We start from the raw sequence: 23,451 nt of genomic DNA, 5'->3' as shown, positions 1-23,451 counted from the left end.
CAGGTGTCATTAGGGCTTGCCTGCGCTCCTCATGCACCCTTGCCCTGATGCCCACCTCCCGGAGTGCTCTGGCATGTGATCACATAATCAGGGGCGAGAAATGGACCTGGAATTTCTCCTGGAAGATGCCGTGAAAGACCATGATGCTTCATAACAACTGCATGCCTCACTTTAATCCACCCTCTTGTGGTCGCCCAGCCTGGGCTCCCTCAGGGCTTGCACTTGTCGGGCTCCCCCTCAGTCCGCTCCGGCCCGCCCCTCAGGACCCGCCTGGTTCCTTCAGCCGCCCCGGTTCCCTCAGCTCCAGCTCCGGTTCCCTCAGCTCGTTCCCGCTGTCCCTCACCTCCAGTTCTAGCTCCCTCAGCTCGTTCCCGCTGTCCCTCAGCCCCAGCTCCGGTTCCCTCAGCTCGTTCCCGCTGTCCCTCAGCTCGTTCCGGGCTGCCCCTCAGCTCCAGTTCCAGCGCCGCCAGCTCAGCCGCCCGCCCTCAGCTGCCCCGGTTCCCTCAGCTCGTTCCCGCTGTCCCTCACCTCCAGTTCTAGCTCCCTCAGCGCGTTCCTGTCTGTCCCTCAGCTCCAGTTCCAGCTCCCTCAGCTCGCAGTCCCCCACTCCATCGCGTTCCCCACAGCTCGCTCCCGCCCGTCCCTCAGCTCGCGGCCCTCCAGCCCGCCGCCTTCTCCTCAGTTCGTTCCCGCCCGATTCCCTCAGCCCGTCCCACCCGCTCTCTTCCCGCCCCTCGGTTGGGGCCGTTCCCCGCGCGGTGACCTCGGGCCCCGCCCCGCGCAGGCGCCCCGGCAGTCGCGGCCTCGGGGCCGCCGCTCCCCGCCGTCCCCGGCCCGTCCCCGCCGCCCCGATGCTCCGCACGGAGAAGGTGCTGCAGCTGCGGGGGCAGCAGGGCCGCGCGGTGCGGGTGGTGCGGGAGCACTACCTGCGCCCCGATGTGCCGTGCCGCAGCGCCCTGTGCCGCAGCGCCCTGTGCCGCGCCGCCTGCGCCCGCGGTGAGGCTCCGCCGTGAGGGGCTGGGGGGAGCCGGGGCTGGGCGCTGACACAGCCGGGATCGCCCACGGGCCGGGCTGGGGCGGCGGGGGCAGAGTGATCCCGGAGCTGGGGGGATCCCTGAGCGAGGGGTGGTCCCTGGGGACACAGCACGATCCTCGGGCTAGGGTTATTCCTGAAGGGGAAGGGGTGATCCCCTTCCTGGGGTGTCCGCCCCGTGCTGAACAAATCGCGGCTGTAGCAACAGTTTTGCTTTCAAGCAAGATCTTGTAGAAATCAACGAGGCGTTAAGAGCGGAAGGAATCGAGGAGTTGATTGTTACAGTGTTTAACTGTGAACAGTTTACTGGCTGTGATAAAAGGCTGAAGGATTGTTCAATTTTTACACTTACCTTGTTTTAAAATATCCTTTAAAATGCATCAATTTCTGCAGGGTGGTAGTTTATAGCATGAGCTAAATTCTATACATACCTGTTAAGTATTACAATGGGGCCAAGCCATTATCTTGAAGCCATTGTAATTTTGCATCAGCAGCTATTTCTGTTCAGTAATTAAATGTAATTGCCTGTGTTATATCAAGGCATTTCAGACACGGGAAGGCTGCCAGGCTCTGATGTCTGCATTTGTTGTTGTTTTTATGTACTGTGGTGCTGTTGTGTGCATCATAGATCATCACCCGAGCTGTGGTTGATATTTCAGCTGGGGTTGTTGTTGTTGTTGTTCAATAGCACAATTTATTTGATGCAGGAAACTGACTGGCAAATAACAAACATAATATCCAACCTGCTTAAATCGACTGAATGACTTGCCTAAAAGAAAAGGTTGAGAATTGTGACTTTTTTTTTTTTTCCTTTGGAACTATGATTAGCATAGATATTTTCACTTCTGATTTAGGTTGCAATCGAGGACAGAAGGTGTATTATTTAGATTATTATTGTGTATTACTGCTATCTAGGAGATCAGGACTAGTGATAGTTACTGCTCCCTAAAATACTGCATTTGGTTATGAATTCTTCAAGGATATATTAAAGGCAAATATCAGAAAAAAGTCTAACCTCTCCTGCTGTGCCTAACTCCTCCTCTTTTGTACTTAAATGTAAATTGTGCTACAGGTGACTGTCAGAATATGTCCCTAGGTGGTTATTCAAGGTAACCCAGATGTCAGGGAAATATTTGTTTTCCTTCCTGACTCTACACAGTGTGCTGAGCAAATCTATTTCATGCCCTGTGAGAGACTGCCTGCAAAAATCACATCAGCAGGTGCTTGTAAAGGTGAGCTGTGCCTGCCTGGGAGTTATTCTGCTCTAGATGTATGGGTTAGGCAAGGATAGCTTCATATGGGCAGAGCTCATAAATCTTCCAGTGGCATTTCACTTCTAATGCTCTTCTGAATTATTAATAAATATTAGCTTTCTTGTATGCCTGCTGCCATCATCCATTATAAGCCATCAGTGTGAGATGAGGCCAAGTTACTGTGTGCACAATTGTGCTGCCTGGATTCACACTTCTTGTGGTTACAGCTCAAAGATTGTCCCCTGTCAGCTTCTAAGAAATACATGAAAATAACCTGACTTGTCAATATCTATATACTTTATTCTGTATAATTTGCCTGCACTGAGTTCAGCAGTTCCCTGTTCATAATAAAGAATAAATAGGTATTAAGAGAAAATACAGTGAAGATTCCCCCCCCATCTGAAAGCTTTTGGGTAATCTTTGAAATACCAAAAGCAATTAAACCCTTCAATTTTGAGGTACATTTTAAGATGTCATCTGTGATATGTTGTGTGTGATATTTTGATGACATATTCCTAAGGCATAGTCTCTACAAAGAAAATTAACACTGATGATTAATAGTTTAGGTTTAAAAACATCTTTTCTTTGCAGTAGCAGTGGTTTTTTCTACGTGTACCCTTACCTGTGCTCTTTTATGTAAAGACCCTGCTGTAAATGGTGTGTTTGAACAGAGAAAGCTGTGGGAGCAGGGTAAAGGAGATGCTCATAATTCTACAGCCTTTGGAAATTCCATGAAAAGATTTTCTGTGCCAGATGTATAGTCCCTTTTTCATGTGGAAGCACAGAAGAAAGAACTGTAACCTTCGCTCTTTTAAGTTATAGCCTTTTCATAATGAAAGTGGATCTTTTTAACTCCTTTGGATAGAATTTGCACTAAATTTTGGCATCAGTGGATGCAAAAGGGTTTTGTCACAAATTTATGGACCATACCACAGAATTATACCATAATATCCATAATTTTGTTCATCAGGAAAAGAAATGTACGCATTTGAGGGGGCACAACCCTAATTTTCTTACATGGGGAAATATTTTCAAGAAACCAGTATTGCAACTGAAAGTTTGAACCTTGAAACTCTGAATTATCTTCTAGATGGCAAATTGTTATCAGATGATGTCACACACTACGTTGTCCCCGACTGCAAGGTTGTTCAGGAATACCTGGAGATTCTGGAATTTCCAGAGCTGAAAGGAATTATTTTCATGCAAACAGCTTGTCAGGCTGTGCAGCATCAGAAAGGACGCAGGTATTTATCCCATAAGAACGAATTTTTTATTTAGATTGAAGTGAAAATACTGATTTGTAAAATGTATTATTTGTTTTGAACCCTTTCAAGTGTCTTAATGTAGTTTCACAGAAGGGGAAAGACTGGGATCCTTTGTGATCTGTGGATATCAATGCCTGGTATAGTTTTTGCTTGACAGGAGCAATATGAAACCTGTAGCTTTATTAACTAATCAAGTGGCTGGAATTAATTAGACTTTGCATTGATGATCTATCAGGTGCCCACAGATAGATCATGGACAGGTTTTGGTTTGCTGTATTGATGCCTGAGCACTTGTCTTTGGGGAGTAATTAATATTATTGTATGGTACTTATCTCACCAGACCTTAACCTGGGCTTTGCCATAGCACCTCAGAGTAAACTTTGCTCTCAGGGCCTTCCCATATTTCTAAAGCATAAATGCTCTTGAAGAAATTGCCTTTGCCTCAAAAGTGACAAACGAAACAAGTTCCTGAACACTTAGGGTGTTTTGTGGTGCTTGTTGGAAAACAAGTATGTTTAAAATCAGAAGCATTCATGATGGAACTTTACAAAGTTTCCTTGCAGGTGATGGTTTAGGATTTCTCATCAGTGGTGTAATTTAATGAGTTCGCTTCTCCGTGCATGGCAATCATTTTCCTGGACTTTTCCAGCTGTATTTTCACATGGATTTGAAATAGCATTATTAAAACAAAGCATAAGAATCTATCTGTCTTTTTTCATTCCAGACAGTACAGCAAGTTACGAAATCTATTGAAGGATCCCCGTCACGACTGTACTGTGTTTGCTAATGAATTCCACCAGCACTGCTACCTGCCCAGGGAGAAGGGAGAATCCATGGAGAAGTGGCAGACCAGGTTTGTGTGAACCTCTGCAGTGTCACAGTGCACAGCATCATGGCTTTGTATTTAGGAATGTCAGCATGCACCAGGTACTGAGAGATCCATGCTCTTGCTCTGCTTAGCACTGCAACAGTTCACAGTCACTGGAAGTCTTCATTGTGCTTTATAACTATAAAAGTGTCAGCATTGTTTTCTTGGGGAAATAGACAAAATGTCATTAAATTAAATGCAATAATGCTAAAGAAAAAGTTGGATCAGTTTAAAGCATCAGTCTTAGCACCTCCAACCTGCTTTTTACAAGCTTTCACTCAGAGGAACTTCATGTTGTGTTGCAGCCAGGGCACAAGTGGATGTATTGGGGAGGAAACATTCTATTCTTCTCTCTTCTTGTGCTGCTTAAGAATGGTACAGGAACGTTTTTGCAGAAAAATGTTTCTGTAGCTTGCTGTATATCTCTCAAAAGTCTGAGTGTTAAATCAAAATCTCGTTTATACAAAGCCAGCAAAATCTTGCAAATAGCAAATGAACTATGCCAGAAATCTTATTTCAAACTTTACTTTTCTAGGAATATTTACAATGCAGCAGCCTGGTATCACAATCACTGCCTGGGTCAGATGCCAGTTGTTATGGTAACAGAAGATGAAGATGCTATCAGGCAGTACGGAAATGAAACAGAAGGAGTGTTTGTGATTTCTTTCAAGGTAACATGCCAGTAAAATAAAAGGTTTCCTTTATGCTGCATCAAAATGATGAAGCAAGTACATTAAAGTGTATTTTAAATCATGTCAGAGTTTACATTCAAGAGAACTGTGATGGTAACTCATGTCTTCATTTATCAAAGCAAGCAAATATGTCACTTATGGGAATCTCAGAAAAACCAATGGCAGTGAGCAAAGCAGAGAGCTGAAAGATAAACAGTAGATTAGAGGATAGAGGTCATCTTTCCCAGGAGACCTTTTCCTTGTTTTTAAGGAATTTGGCATTGATGAGCAGTGATCAGTTCCCTCAGGCAGCTGCCTAAATCTGGAGTGCAAGCTGTCCTTAAGCAGCTGTAGCCTAAATATCCATTAACAATGTTCTGCCAGTTACTTTGCCTGGATTGCTGGGGATACAGTGATGTCTGAGAGCATTCATTCTCAGAATCTCAGAATGCTTTCATGTTTATTTCTATTTGTACATACAGAATTACTTGGATAACTTCTGGCCTGACCTAAAGGCTGCCCATGAGCTCTTTGACTCCATAGTCCAAGCTCGGCGTGAGAGGGAGAGTGAAAGCCAAGAGAACCATGGAAAAGAATATCCTGAGCACTTACCTGTGGAAATATTGGAGGCTGGGATCAAATCTGGAAGATACCTGCAGGTATTTGTTATATAGAGAACATACACAGAGCCATGCAGTCTTGTGCTTGGTCCCTTGAGTTACCTGAATTAGAGTGATTAGAGAAAGAAATATGGCTGTGGTGGGAAGAGGGAAAGAAAATTAAAAACAAGAGGATGGAAGGGTTGAGGATTCTTAGGATTCTCAAAATATTTCCCCTACATTGTGTTGTGCCATGTGGATATTTTTTGTCCTGGAGAAGTTAAAATAAGAATTGGCTATTGAGGATTTGAAATTTCCTATGGATTTTTCTTCAGGTTGATATGTGATGTACCTGTAAATTGAGAGACCAGGTGTGATTTAAAGCAGAGGCCTCATTCTTAAATATAAATAGTGCTGCACAAAGGCAGCAGTTCTAACTACATTTGCACAGAGATCTCCCAGTCAATGAAATTAATTTACAGGTTTATGGCTGCTCAGAGCCTTAATATGGATTGTTGCTGGACAAGTGTCCTTCTTTTAAAAATAATTTAAAGAATTAGGGGCAGTAATTTGTTCCTTTCTTGGCAATTTCAGCAGAGGCAGGAATAAAATATGAACAGAAAGACTGAGGTTTTTCTTTCATGTTGGAATAATGCCAGATTCTTTGCTAAGGCAGGCAACAAAGGTAATCTTACACTGCCTGTGGTTGGAATAAAATGTCATTTACCAGCTTATAAATAAATTCAGCATTTAAAAGAATTTACCATTCTTTTCCAGAAGTGAATTCCTAAAGCTCTACATCCCGCAGAGAGAATAGTTGTGTTCAAAATAACCTACGGATCAATCAAAACTAATTCATGCAAAAATAATTGTAACCCCCAAAATTTTATTCTTTTAAGTTGTGTATTTTTAAGGTGACTGTTTCATTCTATTGATTGTTTTGTTGGTCTCTTCCAGGGTACCCTGAATGTCAATAAGCACCGAGCGCAGCTGGAAGCTTTTGTTCGGCTTCAGGGCTTTGGCAGCAAAGACACAGGTGAGAAGTTTTCAGTTATCAAACAAGATGAGGACTGAGACACTGCACTGCCTGTGTGGTTTTCATGGGCCAGAAAGGAGGCTGAAGATTAACCAGAGGGTGGAACTTGTGAGGAAAACTCCTTCCTCTTTCTTACCACTTCTGGCCATATTCTGGCCCTTGTCCTGTTTCCCTGCACCTCTCTGAAGGGAAATGCTGGTGCAAATTGTTGTCCCTGTGCTTTGCTCTAACCTCAGGTGACCACTCCTTTGACTGCACTAAGAGTTTGCATAGATGTTGGCAGGATTAGGAAGCTGGTCTTTGTGACCATAATTGGAAGATTGCCCTTTGGGTCAAGCTGATCCAAAGTGACCCAGGATTGTGTTTCTGGCATGAGTTACTAATCAGCACCTTTGAAGGAACTGTCCATTGCCCTTGCACAGACACATTGGCCCAGCTCTCACTAATAACTGCTTTCAGATATTCCTGTGACAGACCCTGCAGTCAAACCAGTGCTCAATACACTCATTATTTTTTAAAAGCTTCTTTTGTTCTGAACCTTCCCCAGAATCCTGTGGCAGTGGCTTTCACAATTCAACTATGCTGTCTGTTTTTATAGCTGCTGCCTAAGAGTGAACTCATCCCAGCCTTTGCTACTTGTTATCCAAAAGTTCACTAAAAAAAAATAAAAAGAGGAAAAGGTTTTCATTTCCTTGCAATATTAATTACTTGCCAGTAGTCCTTTTTGGAAGAAATCATATTGGAAAAGTCATTTTCTGTTAGTTCAGCATAATGCTTCCAAGAATGGAGGGATTTGATTTTTTTTAGTAGATTATAGTTGTGTTTCCTTTTATTTTAAATACAGAACTTCAAAGTGACATCCTTATTTATGGGGCCAAGGCTCGGAACCGTGCAATCCACGGGGATGTGGTTGTGGTTGAGTTGCTCCCTGAGCATGAATGGAAAGGAAGGACTGTTGCCCTCTGTGAAAACGAGACTGAGGACAAAGCACCTGCAGACACCACAGGTGACCCTATGCCTACAGGTAAGGAGAAGCATCCTTTTAATTCCCTGCTGATAAATAATGAAAAAAAAAAAGGTGAAAAAGTATCCCAGTGTGACATGCCTGGGTACCATGGGAACTTAGAGTCTTGTTTGAAATTATTACTCTGCAGCCATAGCTGCATCTTAAAAGTTTGTTGAAGTCAGAGCTAAAAGTTTTAAGAGGTTAATTCTCTTTTTGTAGGGAAATCATGTTTTGTTTTGCTCTTTGCTATTAAAAATTCTCTGTATTACTAGAACTGGCCACATTTCAGCAGCAGTGGGAATCTCTGAGTAATTTATGTCGTGTATCAATTGAAATCTATACAATGAGTTAGTCTCCACATAAATAAAAGCTCATTAAAATCTGCCTGTGCCAACATTAGTTTATGACACACTTGTATTGTCTACACACCATATGTTGTTGTGACAGATTTGGGGACACAGCAGTTTATTTTACAAAGCAATGAATCTCCTGCACCTCTCACATATTTGCTTTCTTGGTTCTGTTTAACTCTTTAATGCACAGTGTTCCTTATTTAAAGGTAAAGTAGTTGGAATCATCCAAAAGAACTGGAGGGATTATGTGGTCACTTTCCCCTCTAAAGAAGAGAGCCAGTCCCAGGGCAGAAATGCTCAGAAAGTCCTTGTAACACCTTGGGATTACCGAATTCCCAAAATCCGGATCAGCACTCAGCAGGCTGAAGCATTACAGGTAATTGACTGAATTTCTCTGTTCTGTGCTCCTACAAAGCTGTTATAGGGTGTTACAGGCTCTAATGATGCTTTCCTTGACAAAAACATGGTAAAACTATAGAAGTCTGAGAGGGTTCAATTCCTGTCAGAACCACTTCAGGTAACAAAGTTTATTTGAGTTCTGAATTTGGGCCACAGTCCAATTGCCCTAAGCACTTATATCCCACTTGCTTTGGGATTTTTCTGCTAAGTTAAAGGTTGTGTTAAGGGTATAAATTGTACTTTTAAGGGGCACAGAGCTGTTCTAACAGGGCTGTCTTGCTGCAGGAGTACAGAGTTGTCGTGCGCATCGATTCCTGGGAGTCGACATCCCTGTATCCAAACGGACACTTTGTGAGAGTGCTGGGGAGAATCGGGGATCTCGAGGGGGAAATTGCAGCTATTCTGGTGGAGAACAGCATTTGTGCTGCCCCTTTCTCAGAAATCCAGGTTTGTCTCTGTGATCAGATCCAGTCTTTTCATTTCCAGGGTCTTGTTTCTCTAAGAGAGGGACCCTCTTACAGTTCAACATCTTAGTTGCCAGTGGGTTTTTGAAAGCTGAAAATTAATTATTATTTTACTTTATTTTTCTGCAAACTCTTGTATCTGTGGTTCTATTGATACTATGGATTTTCAAGTCAAGAGTGATTTTAAGATAATCTTTTTGCTGTAAGGAGAAGATTATGAACTCTTAATTCAAATTTAGACTTTTAAGATTTTTCTGTCTTTAGTAGGTGGTTATGCTACTGATCTTAAAGGCCTCATCCTACCAAAATCAGTGACTTAAATACTTTGTTTTCAGCTGGGAGAGGAGCCAGCTTTCTTAGATACCTATTTTGATTATACCTACAATTAATTGAAAGAAGACTAAAACTAAAAAACCAATATGTAATGGTTATATTTGCCAGAGCTGTAGTATCACTATAGTAAATAACACTGGTTATTAATACACATGGAATTCTTTTAAATGTAATAGACTTGGAAAATGAAACAAAAGAAAAATTTGAAAAACTAATCTAATTTGTTGGCATCTTTTTGTAGAAAATATATAAATCTGTGTTCATCAACAATATTTCTGTATAGATGAGTGAAATGCCAGTGAGTTCTCCAAAGAATCCATGGAAAGTGAGTCCAGAGGAGGCAAAAAAACGCCTTGACTTGAGAGATACACACCTGATATTCAGCATTGACCCCAAGGGCTGTGAGGATGTGGATGATGCTCTCTCTGTCAGGACTCTGCCCAACGGGAACCTCGAGCTGGGGGTGCACATTGCAGATGTGACTCACTTCGTGGCAGCAAATTCCTACACTGATGTTGAGGCCAGAGCAAGGTGAGTTATCTTCTTGAAATTAGAAAATTTATGGAGCTCAGAAGTTTGTGATACTACCTAAAGGAAACTTTGGAAGGAAAAAAAACATGCTTTCACTTTTCATGTCTTACTAAAGACTTCTTAAAGCTAATTAAACTGTTGCATAACTAATGACACTCTGCTTTTATTTGGACACATTTTCCAGAAAGCTATACAAGCTTATTTTTCCCTAGTCACTCCTCTTTGCTTTATAGTCTAATTTAACATCTGTGACTTAAAGTATTTTTAAAAGCCACTTATTTGCTTTCCAAGGGAGATGAACACCCACAAAATGGAATTAAGTCTTACATGAATTTAATTCCAGAGGTGTTTGTTAGGCTTATGTTCTAATATTCAATCTTGTCTTTTAATGTGCAAATATTTAATTCTCTTTTTTCTTTTGCTGACGCTGTTTTGAAGTTAAATTGTTGAATCACTTGATGAACTGTATTCTTTGTAGATTCAAAGAAGTATAAAGTGTAGGCAGCAGAGATGTTTGATGTAGCCATTAAGTCACCTCTTCTTCAAATTTTGTGATCAAATTTTGTCGAGCCCCAGTTCTGCCCTTAACTACAGCTGAAATACCAAGGAAGGCAAAATTAGGGTTGTTCTGTAGAAATATCTATTTAAATAATTTGACTTTGGTATTGCACCTGGGAGTGTTCTGTGGGAATAACCTTTTCAAATCAGGCTGTGGAGCAGTGCTTATACCCAGGAGTCCTGGTGGGAGGAGCAGTAACCGTGTTTTGTTCCAGGGCCACCACGTATTACCTGGCAGACCGGCGTTATGACATGCTGCCCTCTGTCCTCAGCGCTGACCTGTGCTCCCTCCTCAGCGGGGTGGACAGGTAAGGGCTGTGACTTCTGGCCAGGGAGACTTCTACAAGTCATTTTGCATTATTACTGCATTATTCTTTGTGTACACTGAAAATTACCTTTCAGTTCTGCCTCAGGTAGGGTGAATTTTACAGACCAGCTAAAATCAATTTACAGCTCAGCTGGCTGCTGGTGTAAGGATATGCAAGGCTGGTATGAGGATATTCAGGGTACAGAGATGTTCATTCTGGATGCATCTTACTAATAAAAATAAAAATGGGTAAAAATAACTATCACAGTGTAGCTCTGCTTTAACATAAAGGAGAGACCCTATACCTTAGGGATACTCTGCTTAGCAGAGTGTAAAATCTTTTCATAACTCATCCATACTCATAATCAGATAAAAATTGAAAATACTGCTGTGTAGCTGGTCCTCATTTCAGTTGTCATGCATGAGACTGAAAGGCAAGTGCATTATTTAGTGGTGTTGCTGAGCACTGGTTCCATAAAGAAAAAGATGTTTCCACAACCAGAATTAAATCTATAAATTTCTAGAATTTGAATATGCTTGAAATGTGAGTTTAAGTCTGCCAGAGCTATTCCAGAACTGTGGTGTTGTCTTTAAGATACGCTGTGAGCGTCCTGTGGGAGCTGGAGAAGGAATCGTTCGAGACGCTGAGGGTTCAATACAGCAAAACCCTGATCCGCTCTGCCTACAAGCTGGAGTACGAGACAGCCCAGGCACTGCTGGATGGGGACACCAGCGTGGTGGGGGATATCCTGGAGCTGAAAGGCCTGGATGAGGGAACGAGGCAGGAGAAGCTGGCTGAGCTGCTTTGGGCCATATCCAAGCTCACCGACATAGCCCGACACGTCCGAGCTAAGCGGGACAGGTGCGGCGCGCTGGAGCTGGAAGGGATCGAGATCCGAGTGCAGCTGGATGACAAACGGAATATCCATGATCTCATCCCCAAGCAGCCGCTGGAAGTGCACGAGACCGTGGCGGAATGCATGATCCTGGCCAACCACTGGGTGGCGAAAAGGATTTCCGAGGATTTTCCCCACCAAGCTCTGCTGCGGCAGCACCCTCCACCACGCCAGGAATTCTTCACCGAGCTTCGGGAATGTGCCAGTGCCAAGGGCTTCTCGATAGACACACGGTAGCTTTCATTACTAAATTGGCCATGTTATTGTTAAACAATTCCAGCTCTGAGTATTTAATGCTAAGAGACATTGCATAGCAGTTCTTAAAAAGTTTTATCAGAACCTTTCTGATGATGTTCTGACCAGGAGAAGCTACCTGCATTCTGCTGGCTGTACTGCAAATGGCAGTGGCTGAATAATTTTAGACATGCCCAGACAAAACATTTGTTCAGTCACTGTGCAGTGGCCTTGTTTGCAGTGTATTTTCACTGTAATCCTCTGTATTTCCTCTTTGCACTTATTTCCTGTGTAAGAGAGTACTGGTTTAAATCAGGTGAATTCTGTGCAATGTAGTTGTTTTAAATTACTCAAAATAATTCAGAATTCCTTGGGCAAGATAACCTGAGTTATCTTCACCATGGTGAAGGGCTTCAGTGGAGCCTCTGTGACCTGGGTGTCACCGTGTCCCATTTGTGCTGGACACAAAGGTTTGGGCCAGCTCACTCTCGTACTGCACAGGATGGAGTTTGCTCCAGTCCCTGCTTCTCCAGGTTCCAGCAGACACCTGGTTGAAAACTGGGATTTTTCTAAATATTTTCTTAGAGTAGAACTGTTACTAAACTGCATTGAATGTTTCAATATCACTCTGCTTGCCATTTTTGTATAAATAACTATTAACTTCTATGTGGGTTTTAAGCTGTTGTTAACTGTGAGCCATTATAACCAGGGATAGCATCATTTTCTTAGAAATTAACAAAGAAATAAATTGACTTAATTAAAATTTTATTTTCATTAATAAAAATAATTTATTAGTTAATTAATTATTTTTTTTCCAGGTCTAACAAGGCTCTGGCCGAGTCTCTGGACAGAGCAAACGACCCCTCAGATCCCATTGTGAACAAACTGCTGCGTTCCATGGCCACCCACGCCATGTCCAACGCCCTGTACTTCTCAACTGGCTCCTGTCCTGAGGAGCAGTTCCATCATTATGGTATCTGGTCACTTTTCTGCTTTGGCTGTCATTCCTGAAGTGTTGGGTGATGCCTTTGAGTGCTCCTCTCATCTCTGTTCCTTTCTCTTGGCAGGGCTGGCCCTGGAGAAGTACACTCACTTCACTTCTCCCATCAGGAGATACGCTGACATCGTTGTGCACAGGCTCTTGATGGCAGCGGCCCTGAGGGGAACCACGGCGGATGTTAAGGATAACCTCATCAGTAACAAGGATCTGGAGGAGCTGTGCAGACACATCAATAACAGGAACCGGGTAAGGGCATCCCTGTGGGACTCTCCATGGTGCCCTCAGGAATGGGATACCAGTCCTGACTCTGGCTTTTGTGAATTAAGAGCATCACTTTACTTTTGTTTGTAGTGCATAGGGGTTTTTTTAAATACCAATTTGCTTCTCATACTTCACTTGTACTGCACGCAGGATTTTGTTTTAGATGTAATTTTTCTTGGGGACAGGTAAAAGAATAAATAATGGGAAAAAGCAGCAGTGTAAGTCAAAGCCAAGAGATGCTTGTTGGAATATTTACGTATGTTTTTGCCTGTGTGTGTGTGTGTGGTGCTCACAGGCAGCCCAGCGTGCTCAGAAGCAATCCACAGAGCTCTTCCAGTGCATGTACTTCCGGGACAGGAGTGCTGAGAGCACCGAGCGCTGCGTGGCCGACGGCGTCATCTACTCCATCCGCACCAACGGCGTGCTCGTCTTCGTGCCCCGGTGAGCCCGGGGGCTGCGGCGGGCTGGCAACCACCCCTGCTGCTGCTGCAGTGCTGGGAGGGACATCTGGCATCTCCAGCATTCCAGAGGCTGGATCTGAGGCTCAAGGGCCAGAGAAAGCCCTTACAGAGTACACAGGGCACACATGCTGCTGCTCTTCAAGGAGCTTTTTTTTAATGGAGAATTGTCTCCTCACTGTCTGTCTGGAAAAACCTGTAAAGCTGCTCTTCTTCCATCGCTGAGCCATTCCAGGCCCCACCCAGCATTAAGAGAATGGATCACTGATTATTTCACTTTTGCTTCACTGCTCTCAAAACACTTCAGTCACTGCCTGCATGGTGTTTTCTTGTCTGGCTTTCTTTAACAACACCTCTCAGCATCCCTGGAGCAGGATTATCAGGCTGCTGTGCCTGCCCCTTCCTGTTGCTTTCCTACAATCCCAGCCAGGCTGTGGGTTTTGAAAATAAAGAGATCTGAAAATGGTTAGAACAGCTTTTCCCTGCTCTTTTGTAGTTACGGAATCAAAGGTGCAGCCTATATGAAAAACAAAGAGGGCTTGGTCATCTCCTGTCAAGGGGCTGGGAGCTGCCAGTGGAAGCCTGGATCCCTCCATCGCTCTCAGCATAAAATCACCTCCACTACAACCACTGGAGACTCGGTGACCTTGAGCCTTTTTGATCACATCACAGTGAGTATCTCGTCTGAGGGGAGGAAAAGGGAATAGCACCATCAGAAATTTAACCCCAATATTTCTTTTCAGGTGAGAATCCTCGTGCAGAGCTCCCGCTGCCACGCAGAAACCATCAAGCTGGAGATCATCAGGAACGCGCCGCACCACACTGCGGACACCGAGGCTGCCCAGAAGAGTTTCCATGGGGTCAAGTGTGACTTGGTGAAAGAAGTCAGCCAGTGTGCAGAGGAGGCCCAGCGTGCCCAAGAGAAAGCCAGGGTGGAAGTGCTGGATGAGGAGTCCCGGGAGTTCTGCCAGACCAAGGAGCCCAGCCTGTACCAGCTGCTGGAGGAGATCCGGGAGCTGGCGCTGCTGGATGTGACAGAGGACATCAGGACTTGACCTGGGACCTGTCCCAGTCCTGTTCACTGTGCACAAGTGCTTGGGGGATCTTGTAAAAAGCAGTTTATTTAAATATTCAAGAGTCCTTTCAATAAGAAGCTAAATGTCTATTTTAAATAAGAATTATTTTTATCTAATTGTGAGTATGGATGACTTATGAAAAGATTTTATACCTGATAAAGCTCATATTTCAGACTAAAGACACTGTGCTGTGAATTCTTTTAAAAATCATTTAGAAACTTACTTTATGGACAACATGAGCAAAGTAAGTTCTTAAAACCTAAATACTTCCTTCTTCCCTACAAGGATATAAAAAGCAAATTCCTTCATAAAATAACAGCTGTTGCCCTGAGGGTGGTTTAATTCAGTGAGTAGAAATTCAGTACTTTTTACTATTGGAAGGGGTGATTCTTCTTCTTTCCACAAAAGGGAAAAGCTGTTGTGTAAGGAAACCCAGGATGCTGAGAAGAGGATGAAGCAGAGAGCAGGAGCAGGAAGGCTTTGTTCCCCGAGGGGAGGTGCTTCTCTGGGGACAGATGTCTGACCCAAGGGATGGGGAAGTGTGGGAGCCCTGGCCTTGGAACAAGCTTCATACAAGAATTTCATGTTTGATTTCTGAAATTTAATAGCTTCCAATTTATATGAAAAATAAAAAGTAATAGATAAGCAGTTAAAAAAAATCCAGTACCCCTAAAAGACCTGTTAAAAAAAAAGCCCAAACACAACTTTAATAGCATCTTAACCCATCAACATCCCAGATAATTCAGTTTAATATAAATTATAAGCTGTACTCAAAGTAGGTCCAAAAACTCAGAAACATTTCCTAAAAAATGTTTTGGGAGGTGGAAAAGATGGCTCAAGTGCAGCTGAAGAACTTTGTTCTGTTTCCTGGTGTATGGAGCTGCTCCTGTGCAGCTTCCAGGGAAGAGTTCTGTTCTTCAGTGGTGCCATGGGAAAGACTTCCCTGGAGGTTCTGGAGTGCCAAGAGCCAGCAACACTTCAGTCTAGTGACAGTACTTGAGGCAGGGGGGTGTTTGGTAAAGAAAGGCACTCACAGTGTGGGGAAGTTACTGCTCTTCCCTGGCACATTCCAATTCATCATCTCCATCATCTTCTGTGGGAGCATCCTTGGCTGCAGGAACCTGAGTGTTTCCAGTAAGGTCAGTGGGATCCTGAGCACCAACTGGGCTGTCAAACTCCTCTGAGTAACTACTGGGGAGCTCTGCAGAGAAAAGAGAAAAATCGTGAGCAGATACGGCTGCTGTGTTTAGCTGATGTTTCCATCACCAGAATTTCCATCCCAGCAAAGGCAACTCAGAGATAAGAGGCTGAGCTGCATTTCACCAGAGACAAAGCTGTCACAGCTTGGTGCAACCATCAGGGAGTTTAACCACAGGAAAGCTGCTCAAATGTGAGAGCTGCACATTCCAGCACTTCCCAGGAAAGCCATCAGAGCCACCAGAGCCCCTGCCCTCCCTGTTAGCACTGAACTGGGTCCTTACCCTGGTGCTGGGACTGGCTGAGGCCCTGCAGCCGCGCCTGCCTCCGCTCCAGGGCCAGCTGCCGGTTCTTCTTCATCCGCTCCTGCTGCTCCTCCGTCAGAGCTGTAGCAGGCAGGGAATTCAGCTCTTCAGCATTGCCAGAGTGGGAATGTTCATCTTCAGCAGCTGGATCCAGCCCATTGCTTTCCCCTTCTCCTGCTGGTTAAAAAGGAGGGGTGGCAGGGGGAAGAGGGGCAGAATCAACACTTTAAACCCACAGAGATGCACTACACATCAGTCAACAGAACATTCTGAAAGTGTTTCTATGTTCTACCTTTTGTATTGACAGCTGAAGCTCATTCCATAATTTAATTTTAATGGGCAATTTTCTGCCTAGGCCCACATCCCCAGTATTCAAAGGACACAAGTGCTCAGAGCTCACACACTAACAATAATCCATGTTTGAGTGCAGAGGCACAGCTCTGTGCACTGAGTTAGCAACAGCAGCTGTGCTTCAAGGGTCAAAAAGGCACAGGAAATCCAGGCAGTCCTTAGGGCCAAATAATTTTCCTCCCAACTCTACTAATCAAACACTGTCCTTTAGAAAGTGGCAGGAGTCCCTACAGGAATTCCAACCTTTCAAGGCCAGGCTGTGTGGCACTAATTGAAGGTGTCCCTGCCCATGGCAGGGGATGGAACAGGATGGGCTTTAAGGCCCCTTCCCACCCAAACCATTCCAGGATCCTGTGAATCAGAAGTTTGAACACATACATTGAGTACTGAGCTCTGAATTCAGTGTGTTCTCTTCCAGAGATATTTACTCATTGCCAGCACTGAACTGTGCTAAGTGGAGGCAGCTCAGTTAGACAAACTTCACCCCCAGAGAGCAGCACAGCACCCTTGAAAGAGCCCAAGGCCTCTGCACCACTTCAAGCCTGTGAATAGAAACGTGAGCAGACAAAAAGCTCGGGTTGTTAATTACTCCAGCCTGAGTTTATCTACACCTGAGAGACACCTACTGCAGCTTTTCCCTGCAGTGCCACAGTTCAGGAACAGCTCAGCAGCACATTTGAAGCCCAGTGTGTGGAACCATCGCACAGAACAATCTGATGGCTCTGCAGACCCTGTCGGCAGGAACCACTGGTGTTGCTGTCCGTGGCTGCTTCTGGCTGCAGTGCAGCTCTCGCAGTGCAGCAGCAGTGAAGGCAGCCACGTGTCACCAACTGCCCCCCAGGGCACCCCAAAGCTCAGGCCAGCTGTTACCACTCACAAACTCATCCCCCACACCATCATTCCCAAGCACTGGCTGGGCTGGAGGCCAAGAGTCACATGGAGACAAATGGGACAATGGGTAGATAATGTCCTCGAGAGAGACCCACAGCAGAAATGCAAAACCCTGCACAGATCCTTAGGAATGACAGTGAAATTCCCTCCTTGCTGCTGCTAATGTTTCTTTCAAGTTACCATGTGAACTGTACTTCCTCTTTAATTAAAAAACTGTTGATGTCTGATTTCTATCGACTGGAAGAGACTCTTGACTCATGTCCTCGGCAAGTGCTGGGTTTTGATCCTGGCAGCAGGAATTCTCCCAGCAGCTGTGTGCCAGCACTGACAGACACAACAGTGCCCCCAGCAAGAGCAGGCACTGCCTGCGAGGGACAGACACCACGCCCTGACTGCACCACAACTCCTCAGGCTGCCATCAGGGTGAGTCTGTGACTCCTGCTTTAACAGGATCCAAGCACAACACAAACCTGTGTGCTCAATAATTGCAGTTCTAGGGATTTTTGCAACAACATTTCTAACAATAGCCATCTTCCATTTCCTTTCAGCAGCCCATGCAATTCTATTTATTTTAACATACATATGTGCAAGTACCAGTTCAGTTTTGCCATCGTAAGATTCACAGAAGCCTGGTTTTAAAGCAGAGACCTCTCAATAATTTCTTCTGCACTAGAAAAGCCTATCATGATCATTCACTTCTCGTCAGTAGGAAGGGAAGTAAATAATTTCAAGCACTGAAGTACTGAAGAAATAGCAGTGAGAGCATACCTTCATTATTTTTGAAGTCTTCATGTAAAATAGGAAGATCAAGTCTAATCCGCTTGAGGCAGGTCTGCAGGTGGGAGATTAAAACATTGGTAATTTCCCCTGTAGCAAGTTTTTTTTGTTCAACTTTGGGAGGATGGGAAAACCACAGCAATTTTATTTTACACTTTATTACTCTGAAAAAAATACTCCTTTCACTTCATGTCCATTTGACACACAGATCTTCATCTTCCCAGTCCTTCACCTATCACACAGCCAGGTGAAGCTGAATTCTTCATCAGTCTTCTTTTGCAGGTTCAAGCATTAAAAATCAACCAAACAAAACCTAAAACTCCAGCCAGTTCCAGCACTCTTAAGCAATTTGCTGTGGTTAAAGATGTCCTGAAAGTGCTGAAGCCAATTCTCTGGAGTATTATCTCAAAGAAAGAAAGGTTGCATCTAAATATAAACGTAAGTACCAGACAGAGCTCTAGATTGAGAGAAATTAATTTAAATAACATTATACTTCTGAGCAGTATGCACAACCTAGGTCTTCTTTTGCTGCATAATTGATCCCCTAAACCTACCTCTTGCACTATTCTAAGCACCATGAAGAGAAACTGACAGAAACAATTCATACCTGAACTTCCTTTTTGCTTCCCAAAGACTCCACTCTGTCAATAAAATCCTCAAACTGTAGTTTCGGGAACAGTCTGTGAGCCCAGTGCTCCATATGTTGTATCAGTGTCTTCAGGTCCTCTGCCTAGAGCAGAAAAGACAATACCCAGCTACTAAAGCTGACAGAGAAGGGAGACTGCAGAGGGATACAGGGAAGCAATTCCTGAAAGCACAGAGCATCTGCAGCTTGACAGTGCTCAGAGTACAAATGTGTGGGTAACCTTTCCTTCCTCCTCCCACAACCCAGCATCAGTGTAAACTCAGGCTGTGAGAACAGCACTGATACATTTCAGGGGAGCATTTGCATATCCCGTAAAACATCTAAAGGTCCTGAAGCATTGTCCTTAAACAACCAGGGCTGAACCCAGGCTGAAATAGACCCACAGGGGCACAGATGGCATTGATCCTGCTGTTTAGAATGCAGATGCAGCAAAATAAGCTGATCTAGGAAAGGTTTTTGCACCTTTCAGCACTACTGCCCAGTTCCTTTGTGCCTCCAGTGGTAACGAGAACATTTATACCGTGGATGCTCTCTGTAAGAGAGAGGCACAGGTGTCCTTGCAAGTGTGCCAGGAGAATCATGGAATTGTTTGGGTTGGAAAAAGTCCTCAGAGATCACAGAGTCCAACCACTCCCCCAGCACTGCCAAGGCCAACACTAAAACATGTCTCCAAGTGTCACATCTGAATGTCTTTTAAATCCCTCCATGGATGATGACTCCACTGCACAGGCTGCCCAGGGCTGGACAACACTCTTGGTGAGGAAATTTTCTCTAATAACCAATCTAAACCTCCCTGGCACAATGTGAGGCTGTTTCCTCTTGTCCTATTGTTTGTTACCTGGGAGAAGAGACTGACCCTCCCCTGTCTACAACAGACTCTACAATGATACGTAAAGGAAAATAAGCTCTGCACATCTAAGCACACACAAAACAGTAAAAAAGCTTGTAGATAAAGTCCTGCTTTCTCTTTTCTCTTTGTTGTATGTCACATTTTTCTTAAAAACCTTGGGATTCAAAGCCCTGTTTGTATGGCTAATACAAGAGTCACAGATGTGATATTCCACTTTTACAGTCGAGGAAAATAATTTTATGATCAAAAGATGGATTTTCTTAAAGCATTCATATTTGTTTTAAAATCTGCAGCTCCAAACCCCATCAGGGTTTGTTCAGCTGGGAAGCTGGCTAACCAGAGTACTATAAATTCCCCCCATATCAGATGGGCAGCACTCTAACAAATCTACATTAACCTCTCAGGAAATAAAACCAAAGCTCACCAGGTCTTACCTCGTGCCCTTTACCCTTGAACTTCACATTGTCAAACATGTGTCTCAGAGCTGGCAGTCCCCTTTCTGAAATTAACCTGGCAATAGGAAATAGGGCAGTTATTTGAAACCCACACTTTCTTCTTTCCATTAACAACTAAAAGAAACAAAGAAAAAACTCTCACATTCCTTAGAACAGCATAAAGCTTAGATTCTTTCTGCTGATTATAAAGAACTCACACCAGTTTTAGAGGTACCTTTGTCATTCTCCCACAGCCCTACACCAAAATCAGCACAGGGAAATACACTGTATAAAGTTACCTTTGGGCATCTAATCTAGGCCTTGGTCTTTTAACTGCTTTCTGTGTGGTCACAGCAGAATCCTTTGTTTGGGACTGCTGGTTTCCATCTGGATCTGGGGAAGAAAATAGCATCATTTAAGTATTCAAAGCAATTGCCATCACCGAGGATTGTATTCTGTACATTTTAAGTTTCTACTTGTATTTCTGATAAGTGCATCAAGAATGCATCCAACACTCTTATCTCTTCTAAAAGCCAAGTCATAAAGAGTAACTATAGATCATTGCTGTATAATTATTTGTAGCAACATTTTGTCAGAAGAGCTTGAGCTTTATAAAGATTTGTTTACATATTTTCATGGAATCTACAAAAATAAACATCCCACAAGCCAGAAAGCATCGCATGATTAACAATTTAAATTTACAGTTTGTTTTCTGCCTATTTTAATGCACTGAGGTCGAACACCACCAATTTCGATTGCACAGCATTGAAATGTGATTTTTAGGGATCCCGGGTGTTCACCTCCATTAGCCTGAGCCCATTCTGCATCGTCTCTTCCTGGAGAGGCAGGAGGTGGAAGAGGTGGGAATGTTTCGTCTTCTGTGTTCTCATAATCCGGAAGATCAAACAAGTTGTTCTCTAAAGGATCTAGCATTGCCACAAAGAAGCCTTTTTCCCCCTCCTGCAGAAAACAGCAAAAGCATTTAAAGAGAAGCAGCGAGGCTGCCACACAAGCAGATAAACGTCAATTATATACGGTATTTACAGCTTTTTCAGGAAAAGATCTGCCAACCAGATCATCATACAAATAAAACAGCAGATACCATACGGAGGATCACATAGCCCAGCCGAAAAAATAAGGGTTTGTGATGTTCCAACTCGTCAAAGTTACTCGGGAGTGGCAGGAATTAACCAAAATAAGTGGATTCCTGACCACAGCGCTTATCCATGGAGCCGCGCGCCTCTCTCATCCCTGACCAAAGCCTTCGGGGATGGAGCGGCAACTCCCCAAATTTACAGCTCACCCACTTCGAAACGCGGTGTGGAGGAAGATTCCCCTTTTGTCTCCCCAAGGGAAGGTAACCCCGGAGCCCCCGGCGGGAGCGGGGCAGGGCTCAGGCGGTGTCAGGGAAGGCTGGTGCAGGAGCGGCTCCGGGCCTGAGGGAGCGCGGCCACGGCTGAGGGGCCGGGGCCGCCCCCGCGCACGCCGAGTCCCGCGAGAGCCCCGGGTCTCGCGAGCTCCCGACCGCGGCGGCTCAGGGGTTTTGGCGCCAAAACGCAGTGGGCGGGGCCGGGTGTCTGAGGCGATTCCCGGGGCTCTGGAACTTGGGGTGCCAGGGAGGGAAGGGACGTTATGGATTATCTCGTTCTCATTCCAACCCCCCCTGCTGTCGTCAGGGACACCTTCCACTATCCCAGCTTTCTCCAAGTGCTGTCCAGCCTGGCTTTGGACGCTTTCAAGAATGGAAAAGTTGATCTGGGCAACCTGTGCCAAGGCCACACTACCGTCATAAGGAGGAATTTCATCCTAATATCCCATCTAAACCTACTCTGTCAATTTGAAGCCATTCCACCTGGCCAGTCCTGTCTCTCCAGATCCTTGTAGATAGTCCCTCTCCATCCTTCCTGTAAGGTCTCCTGATGAACTGGAAGGCCACAGTGAGGTCACTCCAAAGCTTCTCCAGGCTGAGCAATCCCAGTTCTCTCAGCCTTTCCCCATAGGAGAGGCGCTCCATGCCCTTGATCACCCTGGTGCCTCCTCTGGACTCACTCCCGTGCTGTGCTGGGGCAGTTCTGCAGGTGGGGTCTCACCTGAGCGGGGCACAGTGGCAGAATTCCCCCTCACCTGCTGCCCTCCCTGTGGATCAGCCCAGGATACGCTTGGCTGGGGCATGTGCAATGTCTCATCCACCAGCACCTCCAGGCACCTGTAGTGTCTCCTTGGCAGGGAAAATGTGCTGGGGATTAGTGTTTAATTTGAAATATCCAATGTCGCAAAGCCCCATGATGAGTCACTTCCAAGAATGGGATCTAAAATAGGGCCTGTTGAGCCCCCTGTAACTTCACAGAATCACAGAATCCCTGAGGTTGGAAAAGCCCTCCAAGACCATCGAGTCCAGCCTGTGACTGACCCCCAGCTTGTCCCCAGCCCAGAGCACTGAGTGCCACCTCCAGGAATTCCTTGGACACCTCCAGGGATGGGGACTCCAAACCTCCCTGGGCAGCGCTTTCCAATGGCTGACCACCCTTTTTGTGAGGAAATTCCTGCTGGTGTCCACCCTGAGCCTCCCCTGGTGCAGCTTAAGACAATGTTCCCTCCTGTCAGGGAGCTGTGCAGAGCCAGAAATTCCCCCTGAGCCTCCTTTTCTCCAGGCTGAGCCCCTTTCCAGCTCCCTCAGCTGTTCCAGGGGCTCCAGCCCCTTCCCAGCTCCATTCCCTTCCCTGGACACGCTCAATGTCCTTCTTTAACAGAGGGAACGGGCACAGAACTCGAGCAGTTCCTCCCCAGTGCCCAGCACAGGGGCAGAATTGCTGCCCTGCTCCTATGGCCACACTATTCCCAATCCAGGTCAGGGGTTCCCATCCCGTCTCAGAGGAAAGGACCAGGACAGCGAGCGATCCTGAGCTCTTCTGCAGACAAAGCCTTCAGGGAATTTAAAACAGAACAGTTTGCAGTTGTCCAGGCTGGAAGAAAATACGCCGAGCCCTCAGAGGTTTGGCAGCTGTGCACATAAAATGCCATGTAAGGATTGGGGCTGCAGGGACAACAGGAGAGGCTCCAGGCTCCCATCTCCAGTGCGGTAGGAGCTATAAATTGTTCTCATATTTTTACAGCTCAGTCCATAGAGGTGTATCTGGCTTAAATTATAGTCTCTTTGTTTAAACAAAACTATATAAATTAATGTAAAATATAAATCCATTAAAGGAATTGGTTTTCCCTTATTTCTCTATAAATTCAAATTTGACATACAGTGTTTCTGGTAATTTAATGTATTCCTTCTAGTACGACCAAATCAATTGAAGTTACTTTCTGGTTGAAATTATTTTAACAGTTAATGTTTAAAATGTATATTCCCACTTGCTGAAGCATCTTTTATAGTCAAGAATATATTAAATATAG

General features: G+C 44.7%; 2 protein-coding genes and 1 non-coding gene across 13 annotated transcripts; 1 reads left to right on the top strand and 2 right to left on the bottom strand.

The window, feature by feature from the left end:
• The first annotated feature begins 671 nt into the window (after positions 1-671).
• Positions 672-14,780, top strand: DIS3L (DIS3 like exosome 3'-5' exoribonuclease). 3 transcript variants are annotated; one of them, XM_086848772.1, is made up of 18 exons: positions 1,052-1,814; positions 2,106-2,265; positions 3,377-3,530; positions 4,276-4,404; positions 4,955-5,090; positions 5,573-5,749; positions 6,647-6,725; positions 7,570-7,749; positions 8,291-8,460; positions 8,769-8,930; positions 9,564-9,811; positions 10,585-10,677; positions 11,272-11,805; positions 12,625-12,779; positions 12,874-13,052; positions 13,363-13,508; positions 14,022-14,196; positions 14,269-14,780. In XM_086848772.1, exons 2-18 carry the CDS (start codon positions 2,214-2,216, stop codon positions 14,578-14,580), a joined length of 3,081 nt encoding a protein of 1,026 aa, XP_086704898.1. In that variant the 5' UTR covers positions 1,052-1,814; positions 2,106-2,213; the 3' UTR covers positions 14,581-14,780. The 3 variants fall into 3 exon arrangements, with proteins under 3 accessions (XP_086704897.1, XP_086704898.1, XP_023789546.2); XM_023933778.2 differs by having other exon boundaries at positions 1,595-1,814; positions 2,193-2,265; XM_086848771.1 differs by lacking the exons at positions 1,052-1,814; positions 2,106-2,265 and adding an exon at positions 672-996.
• Positions 9,654-21,581, bottom strand: TIPIN (TIMELESS interacting protein). 9 transcript variants are annotated; one of them, XM_086848816.1, is made up of 9 exons: positions 21,356-21,566; positions 20,853-21,012; positions 20,352-20,445; positions 20,053-20,128; positions 18,730-18,852; positions 18,114-18,177; positions 16,083-16,280; positions 15,636-15,802; positions 9,654-9,878 (listed from the first exon to the last, which is right to left on the bottom strand). In XM_086848816.1, the coding sequence occupies exons 2-8, from the start codon at positions 20,983-20,985 to the stop codon at positions 15,648-15,650; spliced, it is 843 nt and encodes a 280-aa protein (XP_086704942.1). In that variant the 5' UTR covers positions 20,986-21,012; positions 21,356-21,566; the 3' UTR covers positions 9,654-9,878; positions 15,636-15,647. The 9 variants fall into 9 exon arrangements, with proteins under 9 accessions (XP_086704942.1, XP_023789549.2, XP_086704943.1 ...); XM_023933781.2 differs by lacking the exon at positions 9,654-9,878 and adding an exon at positions 15,181-15,553 and having other exon boundaries at positions 21,356-21,578; XM_086848817.1 differs by lacking the exon at positions 9,654-9,878 and adding an exon at positions 15,181-15,553 and having other exon boundaries at positions 21,360-21,578.
• On the bottom strand, positions 17,140-17,274 carry LOC111934329 (small Cajal body-specific RNA 14). Its single transcript, XR_002867152.1, has one exon.
• Positions 21,582-23,451: the final 1,870 nt, after the last annotated feature.

This window comes from Cyanistes caeruleus, chromosome 13 (assembly GCF_971803275.1).
Source record: "Cyanistes caeruleus chromosome 13, bCyaCae1.hap1.1, whole genome shotgun sequence".
NCBI lineage: Eukaryota > Metazoa > Chordata > Aves > Passeriformes > Paridae > Cyanistes > Cyanistes caeruleus.
The sequence above is the reverse complement of the archived record's forward strand: the minus strand, read 5'-3'. Positions and strand labels throughout refer to the sequence as shown.